This window comes from Oncorhynchus mykiss, chromosome 2, assembly GCF_057628025.1.
Source record: "Oncorhynchus mykiss isolate SJ-2025 chromosome 2, ASM5762802v1, whole genome shotgun sequence".
NCBI classification, from domain to species: domain Eukaryota; kingdom Metazoa; phylum Chordata; class Actinopteri; order Salmoniformes; family Salmonidae; genus Oncorhynchus; species Oncorhynchus mykiss.
In genome coordinates, this window is record NC_143023.1 from 103,688,412 (window position 1) to 103,704,268 (window position 15,857).

Below are 15,857 nucleotides of genomic sequence, written 5' to 3' on the forward strand. Positions count from 1 at the left end.
GTCAGTAGAGGATGCCTGGATATTTAAAAAAAATGCCTTCCTAACCATCTTAAATAAACATTCAAGAAATTTAGAACCAGGAACAGATATAGCCCTTGGTTCTCCCCAGACCTGACTGCCCTTAACCAACACAAAAACATCCTATGGCGTTCTGCATTAGCATCGAACAGCCCCCGTGATATGCAGCTGTTCAGGGAAGCTAGAAACCATTATACACAGGCAGTTAGAAAAGCCAAGGCTAGCTTTTTCAAGCAGAAATTTGCTTCCTGCAACACTAACTCAAAAAAGTTCTGGGACACTGTAAAGTCCATGGAGAATAAGAACACCTCCTCCCAGCTGCCCACTGCACTGAAGATAGGAAACACTGTCACCACTGATAAATCCACCATAATTGAGAATTTCAATAAGCATTTTTCTACGGCTGGCCATGCTTTCCACCTGGCTACTCCTACCCCTGTCAACAGCACTGCACCCCCAACAGCAACTCGCCCAAGCCTTCCCCATTTCTCCTTCTCCCAAATCCATTCAGCTGATGTTCTGAAAGAGCTGCAAAATCTGGACCCCTACAAATCAGCTGGGCTAGACAATCTGGACCCTTTCTTTCTAAAATGATCTGCCGAAATTGTTGCCACCCCTATTACTAGCCTGTTCAACCTCTCTTTCGTGTCGTCTGAGATTCCCAAAGATTGGAAAGCAGCTGCGGTCATCCCCCTCTTCAAAGGGGGGGACACTCTTGACCCAAACTGCTACAGACCTATATCTATCCTACCATGCCTTTCTAAGGTCTTCGAAAGCCAAGTCAACAAACAGATTACCGACCATTTCGAATCTCACCATACCTTCTCTGCTATGCAATCTGGTTTCAGAGCTGGTCATGGGTGCACCTCAGCCACGCTCAAGGTCCTAAACGATATCTTAACCGCCATCGATAAGAAACATTACTGTGCAGCCGTATTCATTGATCTGGCCAAGGCTTTCGACTCTGTCAATCACCACATCCTCATCGGCAGACTCGACAGCCTTGGTTTCTCAAATGATTGCCTCGCCTGGTTCACCAACTACTTCTCTGATAGAGTTCAGTGTGTCAAATCGGAGGGTCTGTTGTCCGGACCTCTGGCAGTCTCTATGAGGGTGCCACAGGGTTCAATTCTTGGACCGACTCTCTTCTCTGTATACATCAATGAGGTCGCTCTTGCTGCTGGTGAGTCTCTGATCCACCTCTACGCAGACGACACCATTCTGTATACTTCTGGCCCTTCTTTGGACACTGTGTTAACAACCCTCCAGGCAAGCTTCAATGCCATACAACTCTCCTTCCGTGGCCTCCAATTGCTCTTAAATACAAGTAAAACTAAATGCATGCTCTTCAACCGATCGCTACCTGCACCTACCCGCCTGTCCAACATCACTACTCTGGACGGCTCTGACTTAGAATACGTGGACAACTACAAATACTTAGGTGTCTGGTTAGACTGTAAACTCTCCTTCCAGACCCATATCAAACATCTCCAATCCAAAGTTAAATCTAGAATTGGCCTCCTATTTCGCAACAAAGCATCCTTCACTCATGCTGCCAAACATACCCTTGTAAAACTGACCATCCTACCAATCCTCGACTTTGGCGATGTCATTTACAAAATAGCCTCCAATACCCTACTCAACAAATTGGATGCAGTCTATCACAGTGCAATCCGTTTTGTCACCAAAGCCCCATATACTACCCACCATTGCGACCTGTACGCTCTCGTTGGCTGGCCCTCGCTTCATACTCGTCGCCAAACCCACTGGCTCCATGTCATCTACAAGACCCTGCTAGGTAAAGTCCCCCCTTATCTCAGCTCGCTGGTCACCATAGCATCTCCCACCTGTAGCACACGCTCCAGCAGGTATATCTCTCTAGTCACCCCCAAAACCAGTTCTTTCTTTGGCCGCCTCTCTTTCCAGTTCTCTGCTGCCAATGACTGGAACGAACTACAAAAATCTCTGAAACTGGAAACACTTATCTCCCTCACTAGCTTTAAGCACCAACTGTCAGAGCAGCTCACAGATTACTGCACCTGTACATAGCCCACCTATAATTTAGCCCAAACAACTACCTATTTTCCAACTGTATTTAATTTATTTATTTATTTTGCTCCTTTGCACCCCATTATTTTTATTTTGCACATTCTTCCATTGCAAAACTACCATTCCAGTGTTTTACTTGCTATATTGTATTTACCTTGCCACCATGGCCTTTTTTGCCTTTACCTCCCTTCTCACCTCATATGCTCACATTGTATATAGACTTGTTTATACTGTATTATTGACTGTATGTTTGTTTTACTCCATGTGTAACTCTGTGTCGTTGTATCTGTCGAACTGCTTTGCTTTATCTTGGCCAGGTCGCAATTGTAAATGAGAACTTGTTCTCAACTTGCCTACCTGGTTGAATAAAGGTAAAATAAATAAATAAATAAATACAATTTGGATACTGCTTTAAAGCAAATATCTGCAGCATCAGTAAGTATATGATCAATACATGTTGATGATTTCATTCCTGTGCTGTTTGTAACGACCCTGGTAGGTTGACTGATACCCTGAACCAGGTTGCAGGCTCTGGTTACAGTTTGAAGCGTTTTCTTGAGTGGGCAGCTTGATGAAAGCCAGTCAATATTTAAATGACCCAGAACATATACTTCTCTGTTGATACATACATTATCAAGCATTTCACACATATTATCCAGATACTGACTGTTATCACTTGGTGATCTATAGCAGCTTCCCACCAGAATGGGCTTTAGGTGAGGCAGATGAACCTGTAGCCATATTACTTCAACATTATTTAGCATGAGATCCTCTCTAAGCTTTACAGGAATGTGGCTCAATATAAACAGCAACACTTCCACCATTGGCATTTCTATCTTTTCTGAGAGGTAGACTATGAATATCATCTGTTACTAGCAAATTATTGATTTCATGACCCTTTTTTCTTAAGCTACATGTGTTAACATGTACTTGCTTTACTGGGAAGCCTAGCAGCAGTAGATGTGTTCATGCTATTTATGTTAGTGCAGGGTGAGCTGCTCACAGTGGACTTCCTACTAGGGCACACTGGCTTAGTCCATAGGATGTAGTGATCACAATATAAAAGCAATATCTAGGAAAACCAAAGTTCCAAAGGCTGGGCCTAATATAGTGTATAAGAGGTCATTCAATAAGTTTTGTAGTGAATCATATGTTGATGATGTAAAGAATATCTGTTGGTCCGTGGTGTGTAATGAGGAGCAACCAGATGCTGCTGGTCTGTGGTGTGTAATGAGGAGCAACCAGATGCTGCTGGTCTGTGGTGTGTAATGAGGAGCAACCAGATGCTGCTGGTCTGTGGTGAGTAATGAGGAGCAACCAGATGCTGCTGGTCTGTGGTGTGTAATGAGGAGCAACCAGATGCTGCTGGTCCGTGGTGTGTAATGAGGAGCAACCAGATGCTGCTGGTCTGTGGTATGTAATGAGGAGCAACCAGATGCTGCTGGTCCGTGGTGAGTAATGAGGAGCAACCAGATGCTGCTGGTCTGTGGTGAGTAATGAGGAGCAACCATATGCTGCTGGTCTGTGGTGTGTAATGAGGAGCAACCAGATGCTGCACTTGACACATTTATGAAATTGCATATTCCAGTTGCTAATAAGCATTTACACATTATAAAATGACTAAAAACTGTTAAATCCCCGTGGATAGATGAGGAATTTGGAAGTTGTACAGTTGAGGGGGATGATGCAAAAGGAATGGCAAATAAGTCTGGATGCACAACCGATTGGCAAACTTATTGCAAATTGAGAAATCATGTGACTAAACTTAATAAAAAGATGAAACTACACTATGAAATAAAGAATGATAGTAAAAAGATTTGGAGCACATACAATTAAATTCTGGGAAAAAAGGCAAACTCAGGTCCATCATTCATTGAAACAGATTGCTAATTCATCACAAAACCAACTGATATTGCCAACTACTTTAATGTTTTTTTCATTGGCAAGGTTAGAAAATGTAGGCATAACATGCCAGCAACAAACACAGACACTACACATCCAAGTATATCTGACCAAATTGTGAAAGACAAGCATTGTAATTTTCCGCAAATTATTGTGGAAGAGATTAAAAAATGGTCTATCAGCAATGACAAGCCACCGGGGTCTGACAACTTGGATATAAAATTACTAAGGATAGTAGCGGACGATATTGCCACTCCTATTTGCCACATCTTCAACTTAAGCCTACTAGAAAGTGTGTGCCCTCAGGCTTGGACGGAAGCAGAAGTCATTCTGCTACCTAAGAATAGTAAAGCCCCCTTTACTGGCTCAAATAGCCGACCAACCAGCCTGTTACCAACCCTTAGTAAACTTCTGGAAAACATTGTGTTTGACCAGATACAATGCCATTTTACAGGAAACAAATTGACAAACGTTCAGCATGCATATAGAGGACATTCAACAAGCACAGCACTTACACAGCACTTACACAAATGACTGATGATTGGCTGAGAGAAAATTATAAGATTGTGGGGGCTGTCAAGATATGAAATGCATCATAATTGACTGTAGCGTGCACACACAACAGTTCCATGATGACTGAAAACACAAATGTGGGATGAACTAGTGACAAATTTCCAGGCAAGAGGGGTCCATTTAAAATGAATTCATTCTTCCCTTGCCCTGCAAGTGTCAACTCATCTGACATTATCAAAAGGGAGAGGGTGTGTCTTTTAAGTGTTTGGAATGCAGCCTATGACCCTAGTTTGCAACACAATCTATAGATAACATTGATTTTACTCCCAAGCATATATTGTCATTGTCTGTTTTTGTACTTCCTGTATGTATACTGTTTTTTTTACAATAAAAAATATGTAATTGGATACTTTTTTTTTTTTTCAATACATCATACGCAATTCGACTGACATATGCAATACAATAAAGTGAAAGAATTAAAAATAAAACATTTATTTTAGTGTTGGCAAGTGGGAATGACCCTCAAATTGGCTTAGTCTCGTAGTGAGGTGCTATAAAACGTAGCTAGCGTCATAGCTAAATATATGTTTTGGGTATATTCTGAAATGGAATAGATGATCAAACTATACAACTACCTAGCCAGAGAGGGGTAACGTTACCTGACAGGAGCGCTAGCTAGCTACGTTAGCTTGCTAGGTACATTCATAGTTTTTAGTATGGCTGTTTTTAAGCTCAACTTCAACATTTCCACCAAGGACGTTGCCTCTCAGATCGTCATTCTCCCTTTCTTGGGCAAGGAACATTTTAGAGTAGACTTGGATCTGACGAGGTAAAAACGTCATTTAAGTGCTGGGTGTTTTAGGACTGTTTACTTTGCGTTTGGACCGGAACCCGAAAGTGGGATTCACACCTGATCACGTGATTTGTTTGAGTCTAAAGCGTCTGCCTGTATCACGTGACTCTTTTCCAGTTCAGTCTTCCTCCTTTGAACGCCAGGACCGTCCAGGACAGTACAGCACACTGTACATCCGCAAGAACACCAATTTGACATTCTAGACTCACGTGATACAATGGAAGAGAAAACTATCTCCAACTCCAGGCGTTGTTATAAACAATGGCTTTGGTTCATGGTTTTGTTCATGTCCTTCTCTGTAATCTACGTGGATGCGGTGTGGCCGATGCCTCAAATGATCAGCTCTTCCATGGCCCGATACACACTAAATCCACGGGAGTTTATTTTTCAGTACTCTAGTGGATCATCCGCTCAACCCGGTTGTTCTCTTCTGGACTCGGCTTTCGAGAGATACTTCCCGCTCATCTTCACGGATTATAGGGCAGGTAATAACAAAACATTTTAAATAAATGGATAACAGTTTTAAGTTATGTGAATCAGTCCTCATCATGGTCAGTTGTTGGGAGTATTCTGTTTTTTGAAAACCATGTTGCCAACCATTGTAGAGCAAAACAAAAGGTACCTTTGGTTTGGTACCTATTCATTGTGGCATGTGACTTTTAGTTCAATGAACACTGCAGAGCCCCAGCAACACTGCATAACACCTGTGATTTAAAAGTAATTCATTTAAGAATATGCCTGCTTAATGACCTAACCTTTATTAGAGGCAGAGTTTATTTGGTTATATTTGAGAGTAACGAATTTGCATGACTTGCAAAGTTGTTTTCACATATTTTATGACAACCATTTTAGATTTTTGAGTTGTACAGGTGAGCTATTTCACATAATTCATCATGTTCATTGATGTTTATGTTCATGTGTTTGTGTTTGATTCAGCCAGACCCAGACAGCACGATGAATGGTTTAGGTTCCCTTTCACCGTTGTGGTCCATGTGGAGAGAGCAGAATGTGAGGGCTATCCAGACGCAGACTCCTCAGAAAGCTGTAAGTGATGAAACACTAAAACACACTCTGTCCTGAAACTTCCACTGTGCAGCCCCTGCTGAGTCAATACACGGAGTGGTGAAAGAGTACTGAAATATCCTTCTCCAGTAGAAGTAAAATTACTGGTTTAAAAAATCTAAAGTAAAAAGTAGCTAATGTAAAAAGTATTCAGAGTAAAAGTAATTTGGTTACTTTTAAAGGGTACTTACATAAATCAAATCTAATTTTATTTGTCACATACACATGGTTAGTAAATGTTAATGCGAGTGTAGCGATATGCTTGTACTTCTAGTTCCGACAATGCAGTAATATTTAACAAATAATCTAATAAATTCACAACAACTACCTAATACACACAAATCTAAAGGGTGAATGAGAATATGTACATGTAAGTATATGGATGAGCCGTGGCCGAGCAGCATAGGCAAGGTGCAGAGATGGTATAAAATACAGTATATACAGTGGGGAGAGCAAGTATTTGATACGCTGCCGATTTTGCAGGTTTTCCTACTTACAAAGCATGAAGAGGTCTTCAATCAGGATCTCAGCGATCACTGCCACATTGCCTGTATCCGCTACGGGTCCGCAGTCAAACGACCACCCCTCATGACTGTCAAACGCTTCCTAAAACACTTCTGCGAGCAGGCCTTTCTAATCGACCTGGCCCGGGTATCCTGGAAGGATATTGACCTCATCCCGTCAGTTGAGGATGCCAGGTCAATCTTTAAAAGTAACTTCCTCACCATCTTAGATAAGCATGCTCCGTTCAAAAAATGCAGAACTAAGAACAAATCAGCTGGTCTTGACAATCTGGACCCTCTATTTCTGAAACTATCCGCTGCCATTGTTGCAACCCCTATTACCAGCCTGTTCAACCTCTCTTTCATATCGTATGAGTAAAGCTGCCGCAGTCATCCCCATTTTAAAAGGGGGGGACACCCTGGACCCAAACTGTTACAGACCTATATCCATCCTGCCCTGCCTATCTAAGGTCTTCGAAAGCCTAGTCAACAAACAGATCACTGACCATCTCGAATCCCACCATACCTTCTCCGCTGTGCAATCTGGTTTCCGAGCCGGTCACGGATGCACCTCAGCCACGCTCAAGGTACTAAAGGATATCATAACCGCCATTGGTAAAAGACAGTACTGTGCAGCCGTCTTCATCGACCTGGCCAAGGCTTTCGACTCTGTCAATCACCATATTCTTATCAGCAGACTCAGTAGCCTCGGTTTTTCTAATGACTGCCTTGCCTGGTTCACCAACTACTTTGCAGACAGAGTTCAGTGTGTCAAATCGGAGGGCACGAATTGCAAAAATCATTGAAGTTGGAGACTTTTATCTCCCTCACCAACTTTAAACATCTGCTATCTGAGCAGCTAACCGATCGCTGCAGCTGTACATAGTCCATCGGTAAATAGCCCACCCAATTTACCTACCTCATCCCCATACTGTTTTTATTTATTTACTTTTCTGCACACCAGTATCTCTACCTGTACACGACCATCTGATCATTTATCACTCCAGTGTTAATCTGCAAAATTGTAATTATTCACCTACCTCCTCATGCCTTTTGCACACAATGTATATAGACTATTTTTTTCTACTGTGTTATTGACTTGTTTATTGTTTACTCCATGTGTAACTCTGTGTTGTCTGTTCACACTGCTTTGCTTTATCTTGGCCAGGCCGCAGTTGTAAATGATAACTTGTTCTCAACTAGCCCACCTGGATAAATAAAGGTGAAATAAAAAATATGTAAAAAAAATAAATGTTACACGTAATGATGGATTTGCAATTGTGCAAGTTCTCCCACTTAAAAAGACGAGAGAGGCCTGTAATTTTCATCATAGGTACACTTCAACTATGACAGACAAAATGAGAAAAAAAATCCAGAAAATCATATTGTAGGATTTTTAATGAATTTATTTGCAAATTATCTAATAATTCCCACTTTCCTTTCAATATTTTACCCAGATTTTTGCAGAGAAGTAACAGTCAAAAGTTTGGACACGTACTCATTCCAGGGGTTTTCTTTATTTTTACCTATATTTATCTATATTGCTGAAAAGTTTTGAAGACACAAACTATGAAATAACACATATGGACTCATGTAGTAACCAAAAAAGTGTTAAACAAATTAAAATATTTTTGAGATTCTTCAAAGTAGCCACCCTTTGCCTTGAGGACAGCTGTGCACACTCAACCAGGTAGGCCAGTTGAGAACAAGTTCTCATTTGCAACTGCGACCTGGCCAAGATAAAGCAAAGCAGTACGACAAAAACAACAACACAGAGTTACACATGGAGTAAACAATAAACAAGCCAATAACACAATAAACAAGTCAATGACACAGTAGAAAAAAGAAAGTCTATATACAGTGTGTGCAAAAGGCATGAGGAGGTAGGCAAAACATAGGCCATTGGAGCAAATAATTACAATTTAGCAGATAGTTAGCATTAGCATTAGATAGCATTAGTTTTGATGTCCTCACTATTATTCTACAATGTAGAAAGAGTACAAATAAAGAAACTCATGAATGAGTAGGTGTTCAAAAACCTTTGACTGGTATTGTACCTTAAATTAATCTGCTGATGTTATTACTAATATATCCAACATGCTGTAAACTATTGTTTATAATTCTCATCATCCAACTATGACTCACTATTGTCATTGGTTGCATTCATTGCACTGTACATAACCTGGGTCAAGCATTCATTCACCCTGAAGAAGGCACAGCGATGGATAGTTTGTATACAGTGTCCGACTCTCCTTATTTATTTTCATAACCTACACTTTTACTGCCCTTAGTCAGCACCTACTGTTTTGGGGCGTGTGCGCCAGCTCATGCTTTTTATTAGTTAAAACCATCAGAAATACTATTTCAGACATCCTCCAATTGCTACATTTGCACACAAGCCAGGTGTTCCTCTTGCGTGCTCAACTAAAATATATAACAAAATATATAACAAACATTATGTAACCAAGTTAAAACAATTCACACAATTAAACAATGATGGTGCACAAATTAGCGGGAGACAGAGCGTATTCTGGAGAGAGACGTACCTATACCCCCACACCCCTTCCCTTCTTCTTGTGTCTCCATATGACGTTGAGAAATAGTGCATTGTGGGTAGTGTAGATGATATCCGGATATAAGTTAATAAATATGCACAAAAATAATGTTTAGTTATAGGTAACCAGATTGCTATTACAACTAAGTTACTAACACACACTTACTGTGGTGAGTAAAAACTCATGCTTCTGAAGGATTCAAATTGATTATGGGGGTCTTCTGACGACCCCCTCCATTGATTATGGGGGTCTTCTGAAGACCCCCTCCATTGATTATGTGGGTCTTCTGAAGACCCCCTCCATTGATTATGTTGTTGTTAATTTGCTTACATGCCATTGTACTTATGCTCACCGTATAGCTGAATATTGAGGCCTCTGTCTGTGTCTAGCTCTCTGCCAAAACGTGCAGCCCCGCGTCTGTGAGAAAAGGGACTGAGGGTGATAGAGAGACGGTGTCTGTTTTTCTCTGAAACAAGGGCAGATTTGCATGCCACTGAGACAGGTTCTCAGAAACCTTGTGTTAAGAATAACTTGTTCTTTGAGCTGCACATGCAGGGTTTGACATAGGAGAGCGCACCGTAAGGTGTGACCTCGGGTATATAAGATCCAGTCTTTCTTTTGTTCGGGGCAGAACTCTGGAGAGACATCAGTTGTATGTTTGATCTTTGACTTCTGTCTACAGCTGTATTTTGATTAAGATAGTTCTGATTTATAAGTGCACATTTTGAGTATTCCTTATTTGTTCAGTAAATAACGGAGCCCAGAAAAGTGGAACCAACACGCCCTACCCTTTAAAACAGGGGTGGCAAACTCATTCCATGGAGGGCGGAGTGTTTGCGGGTTTTTGTTTTTTTAGAACCTAGACAACCAGGTGTGGTGAGTTCCTTACTAATTAGTGACCATAATTAATCAATCAAGTACAAGGGTGGAGCGAAAACCCACAGACACTCAGCCCTCTGTGGAATGAGTTTGACACGTTCTTTAAAATAAAATAAAATGTATCTTTGATAATTAGTGAATTGGAATGTCTGAACCTGAACGTCGTTAATCATCACATTGAAAACGGAAGAGAGGAAATTGATGAAGTTCACTCACCCACCCCTTGGCTCACCCACCCCTTGACTCACCCATCCCCTCACTCACCCCCTCACTCAAACTCCCTTTTTCACTGAAATGAATGTAGGAACTAAGTTCATTCACTCACCCCCTCACTCAAAGTCCCTCTCACTCACATTGTTCAGAAAGAGTACTGAAATATCCTACTTCAGTAGAAGTACTTCTACTTTAATTAGATTTTTTTCCAGTAGTAGTAAAAATGACTGACTTTGAAAAATACGAGTACTCTGAAAAGTTACTAAATTATAGTAACGTGAGTATTTGTAATTAGTTACTTTACACCTCTGAATACCCATAAGGCTGATTTGAATCTTTCTTTCTTGTGTTATAGACAAGCTGAGTGTGTGTTCGGGCCAGGCAGCACTGAGGGCTGAGACGGTATGGGGAGCACTCAGAGGTAGAAACACAAGTGTTTAGAAATCAGTGATCAATATGATCAATGATGTCCTTTGATGATGTAACCACATGTCCTCTGGTAAATAACAGGTTTGGAGTCATTCAGTCAGCTGGTCTACCAAGATGACTTTGGGGAGGTAAGTCATAACTGAACAGTCAACATTGTGTGTTTTATTTTATTTTACCTTTATTTAACTGGGCAAGTCGGTTAAGAACAAATTCTTATTTTCAATGACAGCCTAGGAACATTGGGCTAACTACCTTGTTCAGGGGCAGCACTACAGATTTTACCTTGTCAGCTCGGGGATTCGATCTTGCAACCTTTCGGTTACGTCCAACGCACTAACCACTAGGCTACCTGCCGCCCAGGTAGCCTACTGTGTGTGTACTTGTACTACTGAATACCAGAAGTCCTCACAAGTAGGGAAAACAACTCACTAGTGAGGACATTGTGGTCGTTCTTCACTTTTAAAAAGGTTATAATGGTTGGAATTAGGTTTATAATTAGGGTTAATGATTTTGGTGTTAAGGTTAGGGGTTATAGGATTTTCAATCTGAATCAATTTTTACTCACCAAAGTGTGTGTGTGTGTGTGTGTGTGTGTGTGTGTGTGTGTGTGTGTGTGAGAGAACTGAACAGTCAACATGCTGCCAACAATATGATTTGCAAAAATGGATCAAACTTGATCTGATCATTTCTGTTCTCTATCAATCTGATTTATTTCAGTATTTTGTGAATGAGACTAAGATAGAAGACTTTCCCCGCTTCCAGTTCCGAGGGATATTATTGGATACGTCACGTCATTACCTTCCTTTACACGCTATTCTGAAGACCCTGGTAAAGATATATATATTTACACATACAGCACCAGTCAAAAGTTTGGACACATCTACTCCTTCCAGGGTTTTTCTTTATTTTACTCCTTTCTTCATTGTAGAATAATAGTGAAGACATCAAACCTATGAAATAACACATATGGAATCATGTAGTAACCAAAAAAGTGTTAAACAAATCAAAATACATTTTAGATTCCTCAAAGTAGCCACCCTTTGCCTTGATGACAGCTTTGCACACTCTTAGCATTCTCTCAACCAGCTTCATGAGGTAGTGACATGGAATGCATTTCAATTGACAGGTGTGCCTTGTTAAAAGTTAATTTGTGAAATTTCTTTCCTTAATGAGTTTGAGCCAATCAGTTGTGTTGTGACAAGGTAGAGTTGCTCTAGTCGGCTGGCCCTCGCTACATATTCATCGCCAGACCCACGCCATTTGCACACACTGTATATAGACTTTTTTTTTTTATATTGTGTTATTGACTGTATGTTTGTTTATTCCATGTGTAACTCTGTTGTTGTTGTTTGTGTCACACTGCTTTGCTTTATCTTGGCCAGGTCGCAGTTGTAAATGAGAACCTGTTCTCAACTAGCTTACCTAGTAAAGTAAAATAAAATAAAAAAACAGCCCTATTTGGTAAGAGGCCAAGTCCATATTATGGCATGAACAGCTCAAATAAGCAAAGAGAAACGACAGTCCATCATTACTTTCAGACATGAAGTCAGTCATTACAGAACATTTCAAGAACTTTGAAAGTTTCTTTAAGTGCAGTCGCAAAAATCATCAAGCGCTATGATGAAACTGGCTCTCATGAGGACCGCCAAGCAATGGAAGACCCAGAGTTACCTCTGCTGCAGAGGATGAGTTCATTAGAGTTACCAGCCTCAGAAATTGCAGCCCAAATAAATGCTTCACAGAGTTAAAGTAACAGACACATCTTAACATCAACTGTTCAGAGGAGACTGTGTGAATCAGGCCTTCATGGTCAAATTGCTGCAAAGAAACCACTACTAAAGGACACCAATAAGAAGAAGACTTGCTTGGGCCAAGAAACACGAGTAATGGACATTAGACTGGTGGAATTCTGTCCTTTTGGTCTGATGAGATTTTTGGTTCCAACTGCCTTGTCTTTGTGAAACGAAGAGTAGCCGCATGTGTGGTTCCCACCTTGAAGCATGGAGGTGTGATGATGCTTTGCTGGTGACACTGTCTGTGATTTATTTATAATTCAAGACACACTTAATGAGCATGGATACCACATCATTCTGCAGCGATACACCATCCCATCTGGTTTGCGATTAGTGGAACTATAATCTGTTTTTCAACAGGACAATGACCCAACACACTTCCAGGCTGTGTAATGGCTATTTGACCAAGAAGGAGAGTGATGGAGTGCTGCATCAGATGACCTGGCCTCCACAATCACCTGACCTCAACCCAATTGAGATGGTTTGGGATGAGTTGGACCGCAGAGTGAAGGAAAAGCAGCCAACAAGTGCTCAGCATATGTGAGAACTCCTTCCAAACTGTTGGAAAAGCATTCCAGGTGAAGCTGGTTGAGAGAATACCAAGAGCGTTGAAAGCTCTCATCAAGGAAAAGGGTGGCTACTTTGAAGAATCTAAAATCTAAAATCTATTTTGATTTGTTCAACACTTTTTTGGTTACTACATGATTCCATATGTGTTGTTATTTTATAGTTTTGACGTCTTCAATATTATTCTACAATGTATAAAATAGTACAAATAAAGAAAAACCCTTGAATGAGTAGGTGTGCCCAAACTTTTGACTGGTTCTGTATATACATTTGAGTTATAACATTGAGGTCCAGTTTCTCAGCTCACGTTACGCATTCTAGACTACAAAGCACTTTGAATGGTGAATTTCCATTGAATGATTTTTAGTCCTGGACTAGGCTTAATCTGACTCGGACAGGGTATATATAAATGATACTCACTTCAGATCCTTTTCCTTGTTTACTAGGATGCGATGTCCTACAACAAGTTCAATGTGTTCCACTGGCACATCGTGGACGACCCCTCCTTCCCCTACCAGAGTAGCACCTTCCCTGACCTCAGCAGCAAGGTGAGAGGAGAGAACCTGTAATGGAGCTGAACATTTATAATGCCTTATGATGCTATTATAAAACATAAAGCCTTATGACATGTTAAACCAGCAAGGTGAGAGGACTGGAACTGGAGCTCTCTGGCCTGGGATATGGTAAAGCATTAATAATGCATTATGATGTTATAATACAATATAAAGGCACATTATAAACATGCTTATAACCAGTAATAAAGCTGTATAACTGCAGGACTTAAGTCAAGTGTTGAAGGAACATGTAGAGTGCTAAGCTGTCAGGTTCTCTTTTTAAATGTGTTTCATTTCACTTGGAAAGTGGAAGAATCATAATGAGTTGGGTAACATAGATAATTAAGATGTCCTATCTGCATAATATGCTGATGTCAGATACTTATTAGAATGTATCCCTTTGGACTCTGGTGTTGGCAGTTGCACTTCTTCCCTCAGCGGGGGCTCAGTCACCTGGGGCCCAGAGAGGGGAGAGGTCAGGCTTGTCTTTCACATGTTCCTGGTGCTATGCAGAATATCATTCTTAAACCACGTGAAGGGAGGGTGTGATTAATGGGGAACCAATTACTGGATTCCACGATGTCTGTGCGCCAGTCACTCCCTCCTTTAGCCTTGGGGGAGATAAGGTCTGAGACTAGATGTGTGGGGTAGTGTCTGGAGTTGACAATTGATTTATGCCATTGGTCGAGTTGGTGTTTTTGTGCTATGAAGTACCAGGAACAAGATTAGTACCTCTAGCAACCTTTCGCTTTCTGGCCCTTGGCTCTAACCACTAGGCTACCTGCCTCCACTGTAGTTTCCCCTTCCACTTGAGGAAACTGGATAGACACAGGTGGTTCTGATAATGAGTTGCTGAAAAGATGTTCTGCAGCTGAACTGTTAACTGTAAGCCTGGTCCCAATTCTGTTTCACAATTCTATAAGGATTTGGCAGGTGAACAGAAACAGATCGGTTTTGTTCAGCTGATGTTGTGATTGGCTCTTTGTCCCAGGGTGCTTTACCTTACCTGCGTGTGCCTCTCAATGTCTGTGTGTGTAACGTTTGGAGTCAGGAAGCCGGTGCAGAAGGTGAGTTTAATAGACCTGAAACAAGGCAACAAAACAGGAGACGCGTACTGAACGTGAACAAAACCAATACTGCCTGATGACTGAGGCTACTGAGGGATAAATAAAGGGAAGGTAATCAAGGTGATGATGAAGTCCAGGCGTGCGTAATGATTGGAAGCAGAGGTGTGACCAACCGGCTCAAAACTGTCTTACTTAGCAACATTTCAAATTGTGTTTTTTTTATACCTTGGATAAAACTAGAGACTCAGAGCTACAATGGTATATCATACACTGCATTTTTGAGGACCAATGGGAAAGTAGTTCTGCTTTGAAAGTTGATAAACGTGTAAACTCACCTTTGAGAAAATGTCCCTTGAATATTTTTGTAAACCTCCTTTGTCTACACCCATTCAGCATTGTTCACAACCTCTTAAACCAGCCCCACCCATCTCTTTAAGGATCCACATGTGAGGTCATGTGCTAAACAGTGAGTAGTGTTGTAAAGATGAAGACTAAAAGTGGTAGTAGCCTACAATAAGGAAACATTCCAGGTAAACTGAGTGTCCAGATATAAATATGTTATAAATATTAGATGACTCTTAACCAGACACACTTGTCTAAACTGATGGGTCACGTGAAAGAAATGCTGTAACCCCCAGCTACAGAAGGTGTAAGTGGTACAGCCAAATGGCTACCTGCTTAGTAGCAATATAAAGAAAATGATATACAGTATGTACAATATCAGTGATAGATGAGGTAGTTAGGTTCTTATTTTTCATGGTAAATAACCACTAGAGAAGCTTTAACCAAGTTTAATTCTGCCCAAAGGTTCTGTAATTCAGACAACATTTGTCTCATCCAGATATTTATGTCCCACTTAAGACACTTCTCCTTCTCTCCAATCCTTCTTATGATTTAACA

At 40.9% G+C, this 15,857-nt stretch overlaps 1 protein-coding gene across 5 annotated transcripts in view; it reads left to right on the forward strand.

The window, feature by feature from the left end:
• Positions 1–2,633: 2,633 nt before the first annotated feature.
• hexa (hexosaminidase subunit alpha) overlaps positions 2,634–15,857 on the forward strand; it is a 54,859-nt gene continuing 41,635 nt past the window's right edge. For all 5 annotated transcript variants that reach the window (XR_016490358.1, XR_016490360.1, XM_036961273.2 and 2 more), the window contains exons 1-6: positions 2,634–5,820; positions 6,272–6,379; positions 10,903–10,968; positions 11,058–11,104; positions 11,694–11,804; positions 13,783–13,884. Coding sequence is in view for 3 of the 5 variants with exons in the window: in XM_036961273.2 (XP_036817168.1) it covers positions 5,553–5,820; positions 6,272–6,379; positions 10,903–10,968; positions 11,058–11,104; positions 11,694–11,804; positions 13,783–13,884 (702 nt within the window). In the remaining 2 variants the exon portion in view is untranslated. The remainder of the gene's footprint in view (positions 5,821–6,271; positions 6,380–10,902; positions 10,969–11,057; positions 11,105–11,693; positions 11,805–13,782; positions 13,885–15,857) is intronic.